Here is a 24677-nt window from a genome sequence, read left to right on the forward strand (position 1 = left end):
ATCAACTACAACCAATAATATATATAAAGCATTTCTTTAAACTAAGGATATGAAGAATATAATAGATAAAGGAGCTGCAGTGTTGAATAATTCACATGAGAGGAAACACAAGTCAGTGTCATTTTTTTAACATCTCAGCATAAAACCAGTGACAGAGAAAATCCCAAATTAACACTTTTCCCCACCATCCAGAAGTAAAATATTGGAATTTCTTCTCTAAAGAGCAATTCAACTAAGTATAAGTACTAAAACACTTTTTTGAAAAATCAAGTAACACTTAAAGAAACACCATCAGACTTACTAAACAATGTATTTACACATATTGATGGTTAATTTTTTTTTTGCTTTTTCTCCCATTTATCTTTTTTAAGCCTTTTTTTCCCCACCTATACTAAAAGAGAAAATTCACACAACATCCTCCGGAAACAAAATACTAGGGGAAAAAATTCAGCACATTTTACCAGTTAAAAAACTAAGCACCAGAAGTTATGACCTCATCTGCCATTTCAAATTCAAAAGTATGAACCTTTCATAAAAAGCAAGATTTCCCCCAATACACTTAACACATGATCCTATTCCCTTAAAAGCATGTGGGAGTGTTAGCAGCCGCCATTGCTCTCTAATGCCAGTGCCTCCTCCAGCTCTCCAAGCTCCAGCCAAAGATTGGAAGGGGGACAAGAAAAGAGGTCTCTATAGCATGGGTCCTACAAAGTAGACTGCCTGCAAATTGACCACTGGTAACACAAAGGAAGCAACTAGCTACCAAAGCTGCTCCCAAGAGTGCGCCCTCTACCGGAAGGGTGAAGAAACCTCGTTGTTATAGGCCTGGTACTGTGGCACTTCCTGAAATTAGACATTATTAGAAGCCCACTGTACTTTTGATTTGCAAACTTTCCTTCCAGCATCTGGTCCAAGAAATTGCTCAGAACTTCAAACAGATCTGCGCTTCCAGAGTGCAACTACTGGTGCTTTGCAGGAGGCAAGTGAAGCCTACCTGGCTGGCCTTTTGGATAACAACCACCTTTGTGTTATCTATGCCAAACGTGTAACAAGTGTGCCAAAAGACATCCAGCTAGCACACGACATACACAGAAAATATGCTTAAGAATCCACTACGATGGAAAACATTTCATTCTTTAAAAAAAAAATTCTCTTGTTATTGGTAAGTTCCGTACATTATTTTTTTCCCCATGGGGTCAAAAGGTACTAAGTATATGACTACTAGTGGAAACTAGGAGACAGAAATCAGGTATTGGTGGTGTTTCCATTTTCACTTGTGTGTGAATTGTTTTAATATAAATGTGGGACATAGAGCATTAATGCAAGTCAAGATGTTTCAGTAAATAAGTTTCAGCAATTCAACTTTATAACAATATATATAACCCTGTTAAATTTTTATGGACAAGGCCAGCATCTGGATTTTTTTAAAACAAGTAAACTTCTTATTGATAGCAACTAAATGGTGTTTGTAGCATTTTTATCATACAGTAGATTCTATCCATTTACTATACTTTTCTAACTGAGTAGCCCTACATGCAAGTACGTTTTTAATGTTGTCTGTCTTCTGTGCTATTCCTGTAAGTTTGCTATTAAAATAAAAAACAAAAAATAAAAATAAAAGCATGTGGGGAAAGGTGGCTTTTCCAGTTAAATGCACACTTTATAAATTCCTATACCATTCATATCACTAGTTAAAAAACTGGTTCAAAATTTTTGGGAAAAACTGAACTTCAGGTAGAAAGCCAGAGAAAATAACACAATTTCAAGTTCAAGATCGCATTAGCCATTTGTATCAGTCTGTTAATGCCAGTTTTATTAGAAAATAGTATTTATGAGCAATCCCTCATTTGTAGTTAATAATGTATGGCCTGTAGGCTCATGGGGCTCCATCTTGTGGTTTAAAGGGCTCATAATAAATCTGAACTCATCTACTTTACCTAAACAGCAGAGTGCCTTTTTTATCTGAGGCATTAGAGCCAAAAATTAACACCCTTGTTACTCACTTGGCTTCACTGTTAACACGTCTAATTTTAAACTTCTGGAATCTTTTGTAACTTTATTAAAGAACATAAACAATAACCTACCATGGTTTTCTATAGTGTTTTAGCTTCTTTTTCCGATCCTTTCCCCTCTTTCTTGTCGTCTTCACTAGACACTGTTTTGTGTGACAGTACCTCCTCATAAGCCTGAGTCCCCTGACAGCTCAGAGTCAATACAGCAAAGATGTCTGAAGACTGCTCTCTGGACTACACCTGCAAGAGAAAAAGAAAAACAACTTTTCAAAAATGCTCCTTTACAATTAGCTTCATATCTGAATGTGGAACCTATAAACATGTTATCAACAAAAAAGAAACAATCTTTACAACGAAAAACGAACCCATTTCAAACAAAAAGCTAACACATTCTTTGAGGACCTGGGCCCAAGAAAGAGCCTAAGTGATACGGCCAGAAAAGTTAACCTTCCTGGTAGCTGCTAGCCCCTGGCTGACTGGCTCTCAATGAGATACTTTACAAACACAGTGTCATCACCTGAAAAACTAATACTTCTATTGTTAGCAACCATTTTGTGATTAACCTTGAGATTTTTCTATTGGAAATTGGCATTAATCAAACCTATCCAAAAAGTAGATAGGACTCCTGAAAATGTACCACCACCACTGACTATAACCATGGGGCTTTTCAATTTGATATCACCACCAGACAATACATGTTGGTACAATGTTTTTTCTTTGATCATTTTTAGGCCTAAAGTTCAGAATGCTTTTTTGGCTCCGTTCCCCTAACTCCCGAGAGATCCTACTTCTCCCTCAATTGATTAATTCCTGTTATGTCAAACTCCTGAATATCCATTAGGTCCTGACTTCATTACCCATGGATGACTCTGGCCAGGATCCCACGGTATATTTTTGGTCAGAGGTCTGAGCACCCCTCTGTTCCACCTCTATGAGATTTCACTCCAGATAAACAAGCTCTTCTGAGCACTGATGAAATCCTTACACATCATTTTTTTAAAAAAAGGTGGTGGCCAAAATAGGACGCATGCTTTAACTATATGGCTATAAGAAGTAATTTACACACCATAAACTTCCGGCCAAGATGGAGGTGTAGGTAGACATACTGTGCCACCTTGCACAACCAAGAGGAGGACAACAACAATTTAAAAACAAAAAAACAACCAGAATTGACGGAAAATTGAACTATATCGAAGTCCAACAACCAAGGAATTAAAGAAGACATTCTTCCAGACCAGTAAGAGTGGAGTTGGGTAGCTTGCGGCAAAGCAGCAGCTGGGGGACCCAGCGAGGTGGCAGGTTGTGGAACCAGGTTGTCTGGGGAGCCAGACAGACCACACAACCCATGGTCCCAGCGCAGGGAAATAAAGCCTCAAACCACTGATTGAAAACACCTGTGGGGGTTGAGATGGCAGCAGGAGGAACACCCAGCCTCACAGGAGAGTTCGTTGGAGAGACCCACAGGGTCCTAGAATATACACAAGCCCACCCACCTGGGAATCAGCACCAGAAGGGCCCAGTTTGCTTGTGGGAACAGTTTGCTTGTGGAAAGTGGGGGAAGTGACTGAAATCTGGCAGAGAGTAGAGCAAACACCATTGTTCCCTCTCAGACCCCTTCTCCATGAACAACGCCACAACCCAGTGATGTGGGTTACCCTGCCCTGGTGAATACCTAAGGTTCCGCCCCTCACTATGTAACAGGCATGTCGAGACAAAAAAATGGCCCAAAAGAAAGAACAGATCAAAGCTCCAGAAAAAATACAACTAAGTGACAAAGAGAACCAGCCTATCAGATGCACAGTTCAAAACACTGGTAATCAGGATGCTCACAGAATTGGTTGAATTTAGTCATAAATTAGATGAAAAAATGAAGGCTATGCTAAGTGAAATAAATGAAAATGTACAGGGAATCAATAGTGATGAGAAGGAAACTGGGACTCAAATCAATGATGTGGACCAGAAGAAAGAAACATCCAATCAGAAAAGAATGAAGAAACAAGAATTCAAAAAAATGAGGAGAGGCTTAAGAACCTCCAGGACATCTTTAAACGTTCCATCCGAACTATAGGGGTACCAGAAGGAGAAGAGAAAGAGCAACAAGTGGAAAAGTTATTTGAACAAATAATGAAGGAGAACTTCCCCTATCTGGCAAAGGAAATAGACTTCCAGGAAGTCCAGGAAGCTCAGAGTCCCAAACAAGTTGGACCCAAGGAGGAACACACCAAGACACATCATGATTACATTAACCAATATTAAAAATAAGGAGAGAATCCTAGAAGCAGCAAGAGACAAGGAGGCAGTTACCTACAAAGGAGTTCCAACAAGACTGTCAGCTGATTTCTCAAAAGAGATCTTACAGGCAAGAAGGGGCTGGAAAGAAGTATTCCAAGTCATGAAAGGCAAGGACCTACATCCAAGATTGTTCTATCCAGCAAAGCTTTCATTTAGAATGGAAGGGCAGATAAAGTGCTTCCCAGATAAGGTCAAGTTAAAGGAGTTCATCATCACCAAGCCCTTATTATATGAAATATTAAAGGGACTTATCTAAGAAAAAGATAAAAAACATGTACAGTAAAATGACAGTAAACTCACAATTATTAAAAACCACACCTAAAACAAAAACAAAAACAAACTAAGCAAACAACTAGAACAGGAACAGAACCACAGAAATGAAGATCACATGGAGGGGTATCAACAGGGGAGTGGGGGGCAGGGGAAAAAGGTACAGAGAATAAGTAGCATAGATGGTGGGTAGAAAATAGAGCGGGGAAGGGTAAGAATAGTATAGGAAATGTAGAGGCCAAAGAACTTATATGTATGACCCATGGACATGAACTAAAGGGGGGGAACATTGATGGGAGGCAGGGTGTGCAGGGTGGAGGGGAGTGAAGGGGGGGAATGGGACAACTGTAATAGCATAATAAATAAATTTTTTTTTAAATGGGGAAAAAAGAAGTAATTTACACACCACAGAACATACAAACTCACAAACAACAGCTTTCTCTTCATTTCAGTGTCTTTTCTTTAAATTAAACTTCCTTTAAAAAAATTCCTCTTATTCTTTTTTTGTTGCTGTTGTTTGTTTGTAATAGTTTCCTAATACTTTCCAATTAGTCCCTTAAAGAAAAAAAAAACATCCTTTTTTTTTTTTTATTTTGGGGACCAGGAAAGTTACAGGTGTGACATTTAACTCTCCCAAATACTGCAAATGAAAAAGCAGACCCATGATTATAATCAAGTGATACTCATCTGTGACCTACATGCAAAACTCTTCACATCCTGTAACCAGCTCCCCTACTCTGGTTTACAAAATCCACCAGAAACAAGCTCCTAAAGCTTGACTAAAACAAACAGAGTGGGAACTGACTGTTAGTTCAGTTATGTAACTGAACTAACAAGTGGAACTTTGATTATGTGCACATATCACATCCAGGTAAAGCGGGAACGTGTACACGCTACAACTCGCAGGGTCCTTTTACACAACAAAGAAATTAAAACTTGACCCCATGGTATGAGACACCTCAAAGATTCTTCTGTCACTGAAGTTATACATTCTGTAGAAAGATTATACTACACAATTTAGAGTCTGGCATTTTCCGTTCCCAATTCTACTCCATTCTAGGGGATTCAACCATTTAACACTTAGCTGTGAATCCAGCAACCAAAAAAGATTACTACGTGTCCAGGTGAGAACTGAAAACAAAGTCCACAAGCTTCACTCTGAAAAAAGGTAAAGGCAATATATCAACAAACTAAGAAAGTAGACTAAAAGCAGAAAAAGCAGGAAGAATGCTAAAAAAGAGCTGATACAGTGGATAAAGTGTGGATGGCCAAATAAAAGTACAGCACTCTTTCGTCACTTAGCACCCCCTACACATGTAACCACCCTACACATGCACGAAGGATCTCCGGGAACTTCAAGGTGTCATAACACAGTACAGTAAGTAATTCATGATAAAAGCAATGTACCTCAGGATCATGCTCTGTTGGTGCTGGAAAAGGAACTTTGGAATCACCTGGCCCAATTCCACCTACCCTTCAGTTTACAAATGAACTACAATCAGAAATATTAAGGTCACACAACTAATCAGGGACAAGGCCTGGTCCAGACCCAAATCATAACCCAATGCTTCTCTCGATTATATCAATCTAAGAAGAAAAGTTAAATTATATACAGTAGACTGTAATCAAAAAGGAAGAAACTCCAACACATTTTTAAAGTTACTTTATTATTGTTTAATTATAGTTGTCTACATTTTCTCCCCACCACTCCCTGCCCACCCCAGCCAAACCCACCTCCCTCCCATGCTTCCACCCTCCCCCTTGGTTTTGTCCAACACATTTTTTTTAAAGTTTCTATTTTTAAAAATGGACACAATTCTGACCTTCAAATTAAAAACCTCAACTTTGCCACTTTATAGCTATTGTGACCTTGGAAAATTATGACTCAGAAATTCACTTAATTTACTTGAGTCTCAGTTTCCTTTATCTATTCCACTACTAATAGGCAACACTTATGGAATTCATATTCTATACCAGACACTGTTCTAAGAGCTTTTCATACACTGCCTCATTTAATCCTTAAAACAGTGTCAATGACTGTTTCTAACACATTAAGGAAATTGGGAGCTTAAAGAGGTTATATAATGTAATTAAACACACAAAGCAAAAGTATATAGTAGAACCTGGATTCAAACAGACAATCTCTTTTGATATTTTTGCTCTAAAGGCAGTCACACTTTAAAATATAGTTATGTAATTACAAAGGTTGTATAGCAACACATACAGGCTTTGGAGTCAGACATGCCTAGATTCAAGCACAGTCATGCCTCATTTTATTGCACTGTCCTTTATTGTTCTTCACAGATATTGCCTTTTTTACAAACTGAAGACAATCGACAAGCCAGCTGCACTGCCCTGGCAATACCATAGGTTCCGCCCCTTACAACTTAACAGGTGCACTGACATGGGGAGTCAAAGCAGCTCTACCTAAAACACAAAAACACAGGGAGGCTGCCAAAAAGATTACAACTTGCTTTACTGCAATATCCACTTTACTGCAGTGGTCTGGAACTGAATTTGCAGTCTCTGAGGTATGCATGTACCAGCTTTGTTGCTCTACTTTTCAGAGCTGGAGTTTTCTCATCTCACAATGAGATGAATAGTATTTACTTCGAACTAAATGAGACAGATTATAAAAATACCTAAAATTACCTGCCAAATACTATATATTCAATAAATGGTTGCAGGGGGAAGGAAAACCCTAGAATATCAAATAAAATTATTTGTTTATACATCTGAAACAAAACAGCTGAAAAACAGCTTAGAAAAATATTAGCTGTGTTCTACCTTTTAAGTAAGAACCAGTGGAGGTTGGGGTGGTGGAAGAAACTGCCAGTCTCACAGGAGAATCTGTTTAAAGGGCCCACAGGGTCATAAAACATACACAAGCCTACCCACTCTGGGAATCAGCACCAGGGCAGGGGTTAGAAGGGCATCAGCTGCTTAGGGAAAGTGGAGAAAGTGAATGGAAACAGGTCCAGAGCCAAGCAAGCAGCATTGTTCCCTCTCTGACCCCTCCCCCACATCAAGCACCACAAAGCAGCAAAGCCAGCTGCACTGCCCTGGCAATACCACAGGCTCCACCCCTTACAACTTAACAGGTGCACTGACATGGAGAGTCAAAGCAGCTCTACCTAAAACACAAAAACACAGGGAGGCTGCCAAATTGAGGAGACAAAGAAATATGGCACAAAAGAAAAACAGAGCAAAACTTCAGAAAAATAACTAAGCGACACAGGGATAGCCAACCCATCAGATATAGAGTTCAAAACACTGGTGATAAGGATGCACAGAGAAATGATTGAGTATCACCACAAAATAAAGGAAGAAGTGAAGGCTATGCAAACTGAAATAAAGAAAAATATACAAGGGACCAACAGTGAAGGGAAGGAAGCTGGGATTAAAATCAAGGATTTGGAACAAAAGGAAGAAATAAGCATTCAATTGGAACAGAAAGAAGAAACAAGAATTAAAAAAAACAAGGAGAGGCTTTATGAACCTCCAAAACAACTTTAAACATTCTAACATCTGAATCATAGGGATGCCAGAAGGAGAAGAGGAGGAACAAGAAATTGAAAACTTATTTAAAGAAATAATAAAAGAAAACCTCCCTGATCTGGTGAAGGAAACAGACATACAAGTCCAGGAAGCTCAGAGAATCCCAAACAAGTTAGACCCAAAGAGGGCCACACCAAGATGCATCATAATTAAAATGTCACAGGTTAAAGATAGAGAATCTTAAAAGCAGCAAGAGAAAAGGAGACAGTTACCTATAAAGGAGTTCCCATTAGACTATTATTAGCTGATTTCTTTAAAAAAAAAAAAAGCAAAAACAACCTTGTACGCAAGAAAGGACTGACAAGAAGTATTTAAAAGTGATGAAAAGCAAGGACCTATACCCAAGATTATTCTATCCAGCAAAGCTATGATTTAGAATAGAAGGGCAGATAAAGTGCTTCCCAGACAAGGTAAAGCTAAAGGAGTTTATCATCACCAAGTCCTAAATAAGATGATCAAAACTGTGAACAGTAAAATGACAACAAACTCACAATCTAAAAAAAAAAAAAAAGCAAAAACAAACTAAGCAAATAACTAGAACAGGAACAGAATCACATAGAGGGGTATCAGCAGAGAGGGGGAAGGGGGAGAATGGAGGAAAAGGTACAGGGAATAAGAAGTATAATTGGAATACAAAATAGACAGGGGGATGTGAAGAATAGTATAAAAAATGGAGAATCCAAAGAACTCGTATGTACGACCCATGGACATGAACTAGGGGGGAGAGCTGCTGGAGGGAAATAGGGCTAATGGGCAAAGGGGGGCAAAGAGGGAAAAAATGGGACAACTGTAAAAGCATAATCAATAAAATATAGTTAAAAAATTTATGGGCAATGAAATGTCAATTTCATACAATATTCATGTAACAAAATATCAATTTTTAAAATTTTTTAACCATTTAAAAACCTATTTTAGCCTACAGGTCATACAAAAACAGGCAGTAGGCCAAATATGGTCCATGGGTCATAGTTTGTCAACGCCTAATATGCAAGGCCACTTTAAGGAATGTAGCTTTTACTTTGGGTGAGATGGGGAGCCCTTAGAGAATTTTAAGAAGAGAAATAACAAAATTTGACTCATATTTTTTCAATGTCACTATGATTTCTATGTTGAAATACATAGCACAGAGGGCAAGGGTGGAAGGAAAGAGGCCACTTAGGAAGCTTAATGATTAGATTTTGGATATAGTCTGAAGGTTAAGATGACAGGACATCCTCGCAGAATGGCTGTGCAGTGTGCGTGAACTGAAGGCATCAGGAGTGACTTCAATGTCTGTGGCCTGAACAACTGAGTTAGGGAAGGTACAAGGAGAGCAGGTTTGGAGATTAAAATCAGGCATTCCACTTTGGACATGCTGAATTTGAGATATCAGATATCCAAGTAGGTAACTAGGTATGAACCCATAGTTTAAAAAGGATTAGGATAAAATCTGGCACTTTTCAGGCTACAGGCAGCATGTAAAGCCACAAGATCACCAGAGAAGTAGAATGCCAATGAATGGGAAAAGCCAGAAGAGGCACAACTACAGTCACAGAAGGAGTGGCCTGAGAGGGAGGAGAAAAACTAAGACTGGGCTGTTGTGAAAGCCAGATAAAGAAAACTTACCAGGCAAACTCTTTGAATTAAAAACAGGAAAAGGGATACAGCATGAGAATGGAAATCCTGAGTTTCAGTCCTCATTTTACTAAGGATGTTTATGATTCAAAGATACCTATATTTGGAATTTTTGCATACTACCATATAAAGTAGTTTTGCCAAGTTTTATCATTTACAGGAATCTATCCTCTGCTATCCTATCCTATCCCCACTTCAGGCTATCTTTGGAGAAAACTCTACCTTGAGAATATGAGGTAAAAACCTTCAATGACTATTCATTACCTAAGCAAATAGCATTCCACTCATATTCAGTGCGGTACCAAAATTCCCCATAATACAAAACTAATGTAATTTTTCCCCCTGGCAGTGCTCTGACCACTGTAGTTCCAGCCAAAATGGGAATAATGGCTCTTCCCCAAACACTCTGCAATGTGCTAAGCTTCAAGTTCAATCTTTTCCTTACTAACCAGACTACCATGACTTGTCATTACTCTAGCCATTAGATGTCCATCACAAATCTCCCCCTCCTTGAAAGCTTTACCTAATACTTGACCACTTCCTAAGTGGTCTCTTAATAAAATTTCTTCCTTCTGAGCCACCCAGCAGTTTCAAGTTCCTTTACAACATTTTTATTACTCAGTTTTATTTATTCGCATTATAAGCTCTGTATGAAATGACTTAACCTTTACTCCACAGCACCTTGTACAATGCCTCACACTCAAGAGAGGTTCAAAAAAATCTGAATTCAACTCTAGATTTATCTTTCCTTAGAGGGTTCCATTAACTATAGAAATCTAAAAAGGTTCATCTGAAAGGCCACCATCTTCTACCATATATTTCCAGGGCAGTCATCATCACAGCTGACTTATAGGAAATTTCTGACTTTTCCTCTGTAAGTACAAAATCCAGTACTATCTATTTGACTTATTTCACCCATCTTGGATTAACCCCTCAATCCACCTCTCATTCCTTCAGGACTTTACTACTTATACTTTGCTCACTGACACATGTTCCCTCATTTCTGGCATTATCTTAGTAATTTTGGTAACCACATAGATGACCCTTATAAAATTCTTGCCTTTCCATTACTTATAGTCCTTTCTTACAACATTCTCATCTTGTTTTCTGCCTCGGACGCCACTCCTCACCAGGGCTCATAACCTGTTAACCCTACCACCTTTCACAGTCTCTCACCCATTACATGCCTTCGCTCCTGTCCTTAACCAACTGAACTTACACAATTCATCATTTGTCATTCACACCAGCAACTGCCTTTGTTACCCTCTCCTGGAAAAACCCCAACCAACCCATACCAGTAACCGTGGACAACAGAATAGGTCTGGAAGGGATCACACAGCTGAGCTGATGGTTTTCCTAAAGTTATAATCTAACAATCAATAGTTTTCAAACAGCAATGGTACTGCAACCCTGGGGGATTTGAAAATGTGAGGTGGGGTTTTCTGGTTGTCACATGGTTGGTAATCCTGGCATTTGGTACTGCAGGATGCTGAAGATCCTACAGTGTCCAAGGAGCCCCATTAGTACATATATTATATATAACATATACACCCATTCACTTCCCCACTTCCCTAGTGATTATTTCACATCTCCTCCCATATCCTCACATTCCCCTTGTCATCCTTTCTATTTCAATCAAAACACCAACCTTCCTGCATCTTTTCCCATATATTCTACATTTCTTCCATTTATTATGAATAAATTGTCCCAATTTCTGTCTAATCCAAATCTCTCAACTCAAACCCTACTAGACCCTCATCCCCTTTGCCTGCTCCAGGATATCACTCCAGTAGTCACCTCCTCTCCTTTCCTGAGTAACTTTTCTTGACCTCCTGCCTCCCTACAGCCTGATTCTCTGTCCCTTTTACGAAGCACATAATTGAGTTAACACTTCTGTTTCCATTTCCTCCCTTCCCATTCTCTCATAAATTTACCGCAATAGGCCTCTCACCCCCAAAGATCCACTGAAACAACTCTTGTCAAGGTTCTCTAGACTTCTACGGTGTTTAATGCTGTGACCAATTCTCAGTGCTCATCTCAGGGCTTCTCAGCAACAAGCGACACAGTCAACTGCACTCTTTGAACACTTTACTTCCCTTGGATTCCAGCCAGTACACCACTCTCTCAGATCTCCTCCTACTTCATCAATTACTCTGCCATCTCCTTCCTTTTTTTTTTTTTTAATCTCCACAACCTGTAAGTGCTAGAGTGCCTCAGGACTCAGCGCTCACGCTTAATCTCTTCACTGTCTGAGTTTCATCCACATTGGTATCCTTGATATTTCTCAAACAATTCACTCATGCTCCCATCTCAGAGGCTTGCCAGTTTACCCCAGATATCCATATAACTCCTTCTCTTCCTCAGGTGTCTGCTCAAATGTCACCAAACCCTGAGCCCATCATCACTGATCACTTAATATAAAATAGCAACCCCTCCTCCAGCACACCTCTGACCCTGTTCTAGTTCTCTCAATAGGATTTGGCATATCTTTGCTCATTCTTTGTTTTGTACACCTAGAATAATGCCTGGCACAAAAGAGAAACTCAAAGTTTCTCATACAACATCACATTCAATGCTCACAGCAGCCCTAAAAAGTAGTGAAAAAGAAGAATAAGTGGTCTAAGGTTATTTCATAATCTTTTAAAATATGAAAGCACAAATATAACAAAGATGTTAAGTGATCTGTCCATGATCACACACAGGCGGAGCTATCCCTAGCACTGGGGCTGGGTCTCCAGCATCAGTTCTATTCATAATTCACATCACTGTCTTTACAATCAAGTCAAAGAGCAGATGTATATTTAATTTTGCACAGTGATCTTTAAAAGCTCAACTTGAGGTCTAGTCCTTTAAATCACAACCAGACATGAAGTAGCACCTACACTGTACATGCTTCAACAGTATTTATTTTCTTCTCACTAAAAAGCTGTGATGAAGGTCATCAGACTATCTTTAGAATTTACAGATCTTGCGACAATTCTGATAAAAAGAAAACTGGGGTGATGTGCCAAGAAACAGTTAAGTATTCAAACTATTCTCTGTCCTTCTGTGCCAACTGAAGCACACTTAACACCAAAGGGTAAACCAGCACCTTGGTAAACAAGCTTCAAACCGTGTCTCTGGTTCTCAAGACTTTTTGTTGCCATTCTACAGAACAGAGCATGCAAAGAAACCGTATCTGGAGATAGACTGGACATGATTATTTCTCTTACTTAGGTTTCCAAAACAACCTCAGAAGCTACAATCTAGTTAATAAACAAGCAGTATTGTTTAAAAAATCATCAATTTTAAAACAAAAAGTCATTTTGTTTCCACCTTGACAAAATAAACAAGCTCTTACTGCAAATAAAATGCATAAATTCACCAAGTATGTCAATACAGAATTTTTTTTCATATGTAACAGTGCTAAAAATTAGGAACTATATTAGATCCTTCAGTAATATCATAATTTAATTTCCAGACTCTTGCCAACACTCATTCTCCTCTTTCTGGCATCCTCTGCCACAGTTGGAAACTGTGTATCTAGGTCAGAAAAGACAAGTACCTTTTCAGAACAGCTCAATATCTTTGGCACAAGTGTTGATATTACAATTCAACTCCTTCACAAACTCCTCTTAAAATATACCCTGATGTAAATCACAAGATTAGTACTACAGATATTTATGAAAAGTCACTGGAAAAAAATACTTAAATGTTAGATTTAGAAAAGTGATAGAAATAATGAACTTAAGAAAAATATGAGATAGGCAATACAATGTAATTAGTATAAGAGCAACGGATTTAGGGTCAGAGGATTTGCTTTCTAATTCCAGTTCTACAACTACTGAGCTGGCCAATTTTAAACAAATTTAAACTCTCTGAGCCTCTATTCCTTCATTAAAAAGGAACCCTGGCCTCTAAAGCAGCAAAATACTTTAGTTCTGGTTTTAGCCTTTGGGGATTAGCAAATTTTTCAATGTATAATAAATACTGATATTGGATAGAAGATACAAGAAACTTCCCTCATCAAAAAAGATTGTATGGTTTTCATTTAAGTGGCATGAGACATATTCTTACATGGAGTTATTCATGGATTACAACCAAAGAGCTTCAAAGTGTTCGAGTGCTGGATAAAGTCACTGTCACTGCAGGAGGTAATACTGCCCAGAAACACTCTAATTTTGTCAACTAATACTTATGTTAGTTTAGGGAAGATCTATGGCAAGCTTTATTTCTCCAATCTCTCTAATCTGGCAGAACTCAATCTCCAAACTGTCTTCCCTGTAGATTTTGTCAATATTTGATTATAGGCTTTGTTATGGGAAGGAAGGTCTAGAGTAGGCATTACTCTAGGGCAGAAGTCAGAAAACATTAACTTAAAGGACCAAATAGTAAATATTGCAGGCTTACGGGCCCTAAGTCTCTGTGGCAACTCCTGAACTTTGCCACTGTAAGGTGAAAGCAGCCAGACAATGTGTAAATAAATGGGTGTGGATGTGTTTTAATAAAACTTTGAAGACATAGTTTGCCAATCCTTCAGTCTTTCTAGTGTTTCACCCAAATACCAGGGGTCTCTCAATTCTGGCTGGACCATAACTTTAATATCCATCAGCCATACAACCCGTAGTATCTCTGTTCATACCCAACCCTGGGACAGCCACTGTGGTAAACCCTCCAGTCCTTCTCATTCATTGACAGCCCAGCCCTGCACCTTGAATTCACAAGGGGCCCACACGCAAACATTTGGAAACCCCTCCTACACAACTTCCTCTTCTCCAGTGTCCTGCCCAGAAGATTCTAGCCACCTTAGCTGTCCTGCATTCTGAGTTGGGCACAGTGAGGCCACCATGGCCTTGGATTCCTGATCAGGAAATTGTTATCAGGCAAAAAGCAGGGACAATCAAGGGGCTCATTTCATAAATTTCAAGATCACAGGCCTCTTGCCCAAAGCCTGAAAGAACTGCCTCATAACAAGGTTTGCTATGAAGGAAGGCTAATCCAGACTAGCTGCTCCTTGATAACCAGGAGCAAATGCCGTAGTCAATAAACATTCCAGTTTCCACTGTGTATCAAGACTTCTTCTGAGGTACAGCTCAATCTGAAGCTATGGGGCAATCCAAAGGGCATTATGGTAAGAATGAGCAGCCATTCATCCATCCATCCAACTAATACTTACTAAGAATCTTAATGTACCAAGAGAGTCCTGATTTCTGTCTTTAAGCCTCGGTAATAGCACAGCCTAAAGTAGGACTATAATCTGCCCTGAGAATCACACAGGTTTCAGGTAAAAGCTGAAGTTCAGAAAATGCACATAAAAACACTTGATAAAGCACTACACAAATCAAAGTTATTTTTGTGATAGCAACAATCACCCCTTATCAACAGCACGAGTTCTCCGTGTACACTTTCCCTAGAGCAGAAACAAGATGTGAAAGGATGGCTGTGAAAGAGCATGGTGCGTGTGAGTGTGTGCACCCTGGAGAGTCAGGGAAATATCATGCAGGAGACCAGTGACCCTCCTCAGGTACCTGAGGTGAAAGCACAAATGTGAATCCAGCTTTTAACAAAGGCTTGTTTTCCACTGGGGCTTGGAGGGTAATGAGTATATCCATCAGTATATTCTAACATATGTCTCGTTCTGCTTTCATTTTCTTGAACCACCTTCTTCCTTCTGTCTTCCTATCACTGCAATTTCAAGCCTTTAAATAAATGTCAGCTGTAATGTTAACAGATACTGGCATATAAGAAAGGCAAATGGTTCCTTAAGACACAAATATTGACTATAAAATATATTTGAGTACATTAAAATCAAGAACTTTCAGTCTTCAAAAAACACCCTAAAGAAAGTAAAAAATAAGTTATAAACTGAAAGGATTTTTGGAATACATACATCCAACAAAAATATCAAAAATATATAAGGATAACTTAAAATCCAAAAGGAAAGCACAAACCACCCAGGAGAAGAAAAAAGAAAAAGAAAAAAAGTGAATGAGCATTTCACAAGGGAAAAAAAAAGAACAAAAAGAATGTGAGGGAACATCAACATCAAAAGTTATCAGAGAAATGTAGTAAATATGAAATATCATTCCATATGCATTCAAGCTGAAAAAATGTAAAGTCTGGCAATACCAAGTATAGGAAAGATATGGAGTCACAAGGTCCATTATAGATTAAAGGTAGGTAAAATGTTTGGTGTTAATTTCCACAATGTGAATAATCCCATCTATTACCCAGGGATTTTACTCTTACATATACACAAAGAGAAACATACACAGGTATAGGACATGCATTATTAGAATGTCCATAGCAAAACTGTTCCCAGTAGCGAAAACATGCAAAATGACCCTTCTCAGGAAAATGGATGAATAAACTACACTATATTAGTGGAATGGGTTATTAATCAGCAATGACATGCAACAACCTGGATAAATCTTAGCAATACAATGTTAAGTAAAAATACTAAGTCCCAAATGATTGCATATAGAATATCTTTTTTTGTAAAACTAAAACTAAAAGCTATACGTTCTAAGAATCCATAAAGATATGATACTGCTATACAAAAATAGAAAGCAAGGGAATCATGAACACAGAACTCAGGCTGTGAGTTCTGTACAGAAGACATGGAATAGGATGGTCAGAGAAACCTGTAAAATCAGATGCTGCTTACTAAGGATCTACCTGTTGTTCTAGTAGTGAGTTCACAGGGGCTTATAACATTTCAATCACATTTTATTTTAAAAATAAAATAAAAACAATCTATACCTGGATCAATATAGATAATGCTATGAAGAAATATTCTGGCGGATCCATTATATAAATCTGTGCACAGTATATCCAATTTTTTAAAAAGCTTCTTAGCCTATGTTAAATTTTTTCCTAAACTGAGTTTTGGTCTTCTTGGGGTATATTTTTTTACGTTAAATCTACTCAACTATAAATAGTTGTTAAATTATTTTCCTAATGTGGATAAGTTAAAAACTATGAATTTCTGACACAGCATGCTAGAGTACAAGTCACATACTATGATTTGACTCATGGAGTATTCGATACAACAGTATTCATGAAACTGCAATTTAATAAGTACTCTTCGCTTGCTACATACTGGGAAGGGAACAAAAACTTCCATGTTCCATAGAAAATATGCTTCCATTTTACTAGATGACTCGTTCCACACCTAACCCCTAAAATAGATGCCAACTCAAAATCTTCTTACTCATAAGTGACACTTTGAAGTCAATCTCAGTATTTTTTCCCAACCTTCTGTTGAGAAAAAGAACAAGGATACTGAAAAAAATATTTTCTTAATGCAGATTTTCTTAGTAATTAGAAAAGTTAAAATTAGGGTTCTCATAACAACTAACTCAGTCACTTAATAAAGAAATGCTTTAAGGTATATATATAACACTTCAAGAAAAAATTAAGACTATAAAAATAATGTGTTGTACTCACTTTCTGTATTTTATAATTTCCATTTAATATGGTATTTACAAAACTATTCACCTACCTTTGGCAGTTTACAAGGAAAACAGTAAAGTATAAATAAAACACTCATAGAGAATGATCTTCGTATGTAAAAAGGGTCCCCTTGTCTGAATTTCCAGTGGGAAACACACTTCAAACTTCAAAAGTAATGTACTTATTAGCTGGAAAGTTTTAAACTGTTCAACCATCTGGGCAATACAAACCCTCCCTCAAACTGACCCCCCCCAAAAAAAAAAGAAAAAAGGGGAAAGCCCAAGCAACACAGTAATGTGAAAAATGGATTCAGTTATTTTGTGAAGTGTCATTATTTATCTACCCAAGACTCCCAGATCTCCTGTTTCCCCAAAATAGAGCTCTCACATCACTATTCGGGATATTACCTTCAAATAAGCAGGATAAGAACATTAAAGGCAATATGAAATAGGGATATTTCCTACCTTTATTATCACAATGCAGATAAGACACCAATTAGTGCTTAATACACATATCCCTATATTATACAAAGCGGTTCTTATAAAGCACTACATGAAGTACCGTGTTTTTCAGACTATAAAACGCACCCCCCAATTTGGGGGGAATGGGAGTGCATCTTATAGTCCAAATGCAGCTTACCTGGCTCACTGTGGGGGGCAGCAGCAGAGGAGCAGGGTCATAGGTTATGAAATATTTTACCTTTTTTTGCTTCAAAAATTTTTTTCCTATTTTCCTCCTCTAAAACCTAGGTGAGTCTTATGGTCCAGTGTGTCTTATAGTCCTAAAAACATGGTAAATTCAGCATCATAAACAATCCTGTAAGTCTCATCATCTGACAGATGAAAAAACAGACTCATATTAAGCAACTCTTATAAGATCACACAACTAGTAAACAGCAGCAATTAAATGCAAATTCAGGTCTGCTGATGGACTTCTAGTCACAGAAAATTAAAGAAAAAAAAAAGAAGTCAGGAGACCAGGGCTATAATTATGTTGGAATGGCCACTCACAGCCATAAAGGCCTTTCTGCTGGCCCTGTGGATTCTACTTCCTGAAAAATAATGCCTCTCACTTGATGTGCTTCACAAGGCTAGTGTGAGGATCAACTAACAGTCATGGAAGTATTTTGAAAAGTACACTGTTATATAAACAGGGAAGAGATTACTCTTCCAACCTTCAACCAATTACAGTGAGTCCTGAACTCAAGAAACAGCAATCCAATACCATGAGCTTGTGACTGGTGTTTTTTCAGACTGCAACAAATTCTGCAATTCAAGAAGAATCCTGACTAAATCTCAATTATTCAGTGTGTGACTCATAAATGGAAAAATACAACCACTAGGTTCACTTATCAAAACTTGATAGTTTACAAGATAGAAGAGAGTAGACTAAATTCTCTATGCCTGAAAAGGCCTCTCCACCAACACCTATCAGTAACAGTGATGATGCCACAGTAATAATAGCAAGTGCTTGTTGTTATGCCAAGCACTCACAGCTAAAGCATTTTACATACATAAGTTCATTTAATTCTCAAAAACCCTCTGTAGGGGATACAAGTATATCAATTCAACAGGAAACAACAGTCTAAAGGAGTGAAGGAGCGCATCTGAGATCAAGCAGCTAGTCAGTGGGCGAAGCCAGGATTCAAACCAGACGACCTGTCTACAGAGCTGGAGCTATTCGTGACTCGCTGCATAAATCCTCTGCCAAAAAGCCCACCCCTCTCAGTACCTCTCAGGAAGCCCTCCTTCATCCCAACAACTGTAAAACTCATTCTCCCTTCAAAGCACCATTTCCTTTCCTTTCCAGTGATATTGCTACCTACTTATCATATATAATAAATGAACAAACAAAATCTATTAACATTACTAACCCTGACATACATATACACATACACATACATATACGCAAACAAGAGCAAGCATGTAACTGATCTGAGTCTGGCTCCTTATCCCTGAGGAGCCACCTATTTCAACAACACTTGTTTTAAACTAAACAAGAACGTCTTTAAAGTGCTTAAAGAGACATTAGTTATTTGTACAAAACCACAGGGTAAGTGACAGAGTCAAGATATAAATTCACTTTTATGTTTAATAACCTTTGTTACTAAGCCAGCCACCTGATTCCAAATCCTCTCAGATGTTAATTCTAAAGGTTGGAGGTGGGTGGGGACCAGAACCATGCCAATCCCATTTGCTAACTCAGTTAATAAATATTTATTGTAATGAAATTAAAAAAAAACTCAATCAATACATTGTGGCTCATATTCTAAACTTTCATGAAAGAGAATGCCCTTCGCTTCCAAGTGAGATTCCACTGTTATCTTTCCAGGGCACATTAGGTCTACTCCCCATTTCCAATAACAGTGAGAAAGAAAGGATTTTTGAAATCTGAGTTCCCACTGTTTTGCTGGAAATTAGACTCAGGCCTGCTTACTCAGTCACCTCTACTCTCAGAAATAAAATACTTAACTCCTGAAATAAAATTTTCAAACTACTCTCTTTAACTCCTTAAGCACTCCACCCTGACCATGCACTCAGCTTAGACAACACCTCTGCCTGACCTCTACACCTTCACAACCCTTTGCCCAGCTTGAACAGAATTAGCCCTCCCATATGCTCCCATCCCACTGCACTAGTTCTGCCTTACGTTTCATCACTTACCAGTCTGTAACCACATGCGTTTTGAAGGCAGATACTGTGTGTTATTCTCCACTGTATTACTACTACATATCACAGTACCTGGATAGTAAGCACTCAAACGTTGGTGAAATAAATAAACAAATGAATAGATGACTGGTGATCCAATAAGGACTCGGTGTTGTTACTTCTGGTGGGACATATGAGCAGCTCCTCATCATTCTCCAGAGCTGCAGCACAGCCAGACTTGTAACAGACAGTCTTGCCATAGAGCTGTCTCTCTACCAGGCTGTAGGCAAGCAGGTGCTATGATCACAGCTACTATGCACCATTAGTTACCAAAAAGCAAATTCAAGCTCATGAAAGTATGCTTCAACTGAGATGCTGGGCATCATTCATTCTAAAAATACTTTATTACCAGATAATTCACTTAAGGAAACTGCTCATATAAATAATAAACACTGCTGCCATATCACACACAATTACATGACCAATCTTGTAAAATGATCACCTTTGTAGTTAAGCCTCCATTTTTGATCCTCCATGTTCCACAGAGTATACACCAGACACTTTAATCCTCCAAGTCAGGATTTACATCAGCCCTACAGACTCAATAGTGTATGATTGGTCTCCATCTTAAGGATGAAAAACTGAGACTCAGATGGTTAAGTAACTTGTCCAAAGACACCACAAAGGCATATCTATAATTTGAACCTTAGTCTGCTCGGTGCCAAAACCTGTGGATCACTACCCTAGAGAGCCTTCAAGTAAAAGGTAGGTGCCCAATGGGCTTGACAAGGTGGTGTCAACCAACTGAAAATTGAGTTAAGGGGTCAGGAAGATATAATCATTCAATAACTTAAAATGTAAAGGTTAGGCTTTTCATTTAGTATTATATACAGATATAAACTCAACACAAAAAATTAGAAGAGCTTCAAGAATCAAAACTGGCAATGAAAAAGTTATACAATCTTAAATAACACTGTCATGAGAAAACTTAAGTCACAGTCAGAAGTTGCCTTTTTTGAAACAGTTATTCAAAATGATGGAGGAGAAGCATATTCCATCTCCAGCATAATGACCATCTGTCAACAGGGTAGTTAAAGGTTAGGAAAGCAGACTAGAAATAAAGAAAGAGAAAAGTCTCTTATTCCAAGAAAAGAGACCATATGCAAAGTTACTTCCTTGCCAATTTATAAGAAATGCAAAGAATATGAAAAAAAGGAAAAATGTACCAGTATTTACAGGAATTCTTTTTAAGAAAAAGTTGCCAATTAAAACAAAAAGGTTCAAATCATTAGTAATTAGACTACTGAATATCTGAAATATAATTTATTAGGTTGGCCAGAAAGGTTGTTTAGTTTTTGTCTATACAAAGGCTCAGTACTGTTGTCTTTAACTTCATTTGAAACCATTTTGTTAGATTGTATTGTGACAGCTGTCATTTCAGCACACATTTTTTTTAATTTATCAAAATTGGTGAATTTTTGTACAGCCATTTTAATATTAAAGATGTAAGAAGATACACAATATTATTGGTGTATTATGCTTTATTATTTCAAGAAAGGTAAAAATGCAACTGAAATGCAAAAAAGGATCTGTGCAATGTATGGAGGAGGTGCTGAGACTGATCAAACGTGTCAAAAGTGGTTTGCAAAGTTTCTTGGTACTACTGACATTTTGGCCAAATAATTCTTTGCTGTGGGGCTGTCACATGCACTGGACGATGTTAAGCAGCACCCCTGGCCTCCACCCATTAGAAGCCAAAAGCGGAAGATAGCTGTCATCCTCAAAATATCCAAATCAATTAAGTGAGGGGTGAAAATTTTTAAAATGTGTCATTTATTTTATGGAAAAAATGTAACAGACTTTTTGGCCAACCCAATTTTTTAAAAAAGGACGATGTGTTTAGTGCCTCTAGATTTACATGTGCACTGAAAGGCAACTTCACTAGTGAAATCATTCCAATTAGCGCAAATCTAATGATTTTTAGTAGTCACTAAAGTTAAACCTTGCTTAAAGTTACAATTAGCTACTTGTTAAGGTTACTGTCACTAAGGCATCTAATTTAATGCTATTTTAACTTTGAAAGAAATATACTTTGTGTCCATTCTTAAATTATTTTCCATTCACCTTTATGACAATATTTAAAGACAATGGTATTTTAATATTGCAAATCCACACTGCTTCCCTGATACATGTTTGCTTTTCAGCTTCTTAAAGATTAATGAGACTTCACTTAAAAGCATTTCTACCTGTCAGTCCAGATACTTCAATGACTTCATACAATTTCCCTTGGAATAAAATTTTAACAGAGAAGGCAGTTTTTTATTCTTTGTAACTATGGCAGAAGCTGAACTAGCATCCTTCAGTAATACACAATTTCCTAAAGAGACCAAATTAAATAGAGCCCAGAGGTAATGTTTCTAAATTCAAAAAAAGCAACCAGCCAATTCCTACATCTTCCCTGTGGCACCTGTATAGCTAGCCTCCATCTATGACACACTTTTTCACCACAGATTATAACATACCTCCTTCCCTCTTTTCTGACTACACATGCTTATCATAAAGTGTTTTCTTCACTATTATTTTTATTGATAAAATGAATTAACTGAGGAGTAGATAGGAATGATGTAATCAGAAAACTGAGGCAATGGGGAAATAACCTATGGGAATTATATAGTTATCCATACATTAATAGAACTTTAAAGATTTTACAATGTAGGAGATTTTACATCTCCTATACCTAGGTACAGGGGTATGAAAATATAATTTATAGTATTTATCCTATACACATTCTATTGGTGATTGTGATTAACCATGTGCTAGGCATTGGTTACTAACATGCATAATCTCATTTAATAATATCAAATGATACCTAACACATTATGCTTACTGTGTTCCAGGCACTGTTCTAAGTGCATTGCATGTATTAATTTATTTAATCCTCACAGCAACTCTGTAAGGTAAGTACTATTATTTCAAATTCACAAATAAAGCTTTGAAATGTTACTTTACCCACAGTGTAAGTGAGGAAGCAATAGGGATATAACTGAAATTTAGGTTGGAATATGAAGACAAACCAAGCTCTTGCCCTCTTAAGTAATACTTTCGACTTTCATTGTATCACCCCACCCCAATCAACTCTCCCCGAGACCTGAGAGAGAGAGAGAACAGGAATGTATGGTTCCCACTGAGGCATCACCTCACATACAATCCCATCTTCAACATTTATAAACTTCAGCTAGAGCTAAATCAACCTTGCTGCCATCTCCCAAATCTATCATTCAGCCCTTCATGCTATTTTCATATGACTTACCCTTGCCTAAAACAGCCTCTACAATCTCCACACTCAACAAATTTTGCCCAGGTTCAAAGTTCTACCTCCTTCACAGGACATTTTCTGATTCAGCCAACATTGAAATTCCCTTGTATAAGCTCAGTAATTAGTGTAGTTATCACCATTTTAGCTATTAATCACATACTGCCTCATACTGCCACTTGAATATTTTGGCATGCTCTTCCCCAAACTATAAGTTGAAGGTCAGAATTATGTCTCAAAATCTGGTATCCACCTCAGTCCATACCACAGTGTTATACATATAACAGGAGCTTGATAAATACTGTTGAACAGATGAATATATACTTTTATTTAGTGAGAGGCAGTAAGGCAAAGAAAGTGTTTCAACAAAGTACAGGCATTGGTGTCTGACAAATCATAATTTTAATCTTAATTGCTAAAAGGAATGTAAATGCTGTCATTTTGGAAAACAGTTTGATAGTCCTTCAAAATGTTAAAACACAAGCTTACCACAGGACTGTTAGGTATGCACCCAAGAGAACTGAGAACCGACATTCACACAAAAATCTGAACATGAATGTTCATAGCAGCATATTTCATAATAGCCAACAAGAGACAACAACCCAAATGTGCATCAGCTGACGGATAAACAAAATGTAGTACATGTCCATGCAATGGAATATTATTCAGCCATTAAAAGGAATGAAGCTCTAATACATGCTACAACATGGATGAGCCTTAAAAAAATACTAAGTAGAAGAAGCTAGACACATTGTATGACCCCGCTGACATAAAATACTCAGAATAGGTAGGTCCATAGAGACAGAGACAAAATTAGTGGGGTTCCCAGGAACTGAAGTATGAAAGGAACAATGAGCAACTGCTAAGGGGTGTAAGGTTTCTTAAGGATGATGAGAAAGTGCTGGATTTAGATAGGGGCAATGGATGCACAACTTTGTAAATACACTAAAAATAACTGAATTGTACACTTACAATGGTGAATTTTACAGTATATGAACTATGTCTCAATAAAACATAATAGAGAACGGGAGAAAAGAAATTAGAACAGCTGAATACAGACAACTGTTTTCAGAAGTTTTACTACAAAAAAGGCAAATAAATGGGACAGTACCTGGCAGTGAAAGTGGGGTCAAAAGAAAATACCTTTAAGGTTGAAAAAATAATATGTTTATAGGCTGATGAATGATCCAGCAGACAACAAAATCGTGATGCATAAAAACTGGAGTGGGGAAATTCCTGAAGCAACACCCCTGAGCAGTTGAGAGGGGATGGTATCCAGCACACAAGTAAAGGACTGTCTTGGATACAGACAGATTGTGCATCCATGATAACAGGAAGGCAGAACACATGGGTACAGAGTGCTTCAGTTTTCTTAGTGAAGGAGGAAGCAAGGTCATCAGCTGAATGGGAGACAAGGTGTTACACGGGTTTAAAAAGAAAAAGGGAGTGTAGAAAAGAGCTGTCTGGGAGAGTGACAAAGAGTGAATGGATGAGGTAGTATGACTGCCTGGCAGCATTAAGGACCCACTTGAGGTT

General features: G+C 37.8%; 1 protein-coding gene across 7 annotated transcripts in view; it reads right to left on the reverse strand.

Moving 5' to 3' along the window:
* LOC123823592 (spermatid perinuclear RNA binding protein) overlaps positions 1-24677 on the reverse strand; it is a 137944-nt gene that overhangs the window by 78092 nt on the left and 35175 nt on the right. For all 7 annotated transcript variants that reach the window (XM_045846511.1, XM_045846509.1, XM_045846510.1 and 4 more), the window contains one exon: positions 2085-2252. In XM_045846511.1, coding sequence (XP_045702467.1) covers positions 2085-2087 — 3 coding nt within the window. In that variant the 5' untranslated portion in view covers positions 2088-2252. The remainder of the gene's footprint in view (positions 1-2084; positions 2253-24677) is intronic.

The sequence above is a fragment of the Phyllostomus hastatus genome, unplaced genomic scaffold, assembly GCF_019186645.2.
Source record: "Phyllostomus hastatus isolate PE091 unplaced genomic scaffold, TTU_PhHast_1.1 phas_contig_495, whole genome shotgun sequence".
Lineage (NCBI taxonomy): Eukaryota > Metazoa > Chordata > Mammalia > Chiroptera > Phyllostomidae > Phyllostomus > Phyllostomus hastatus.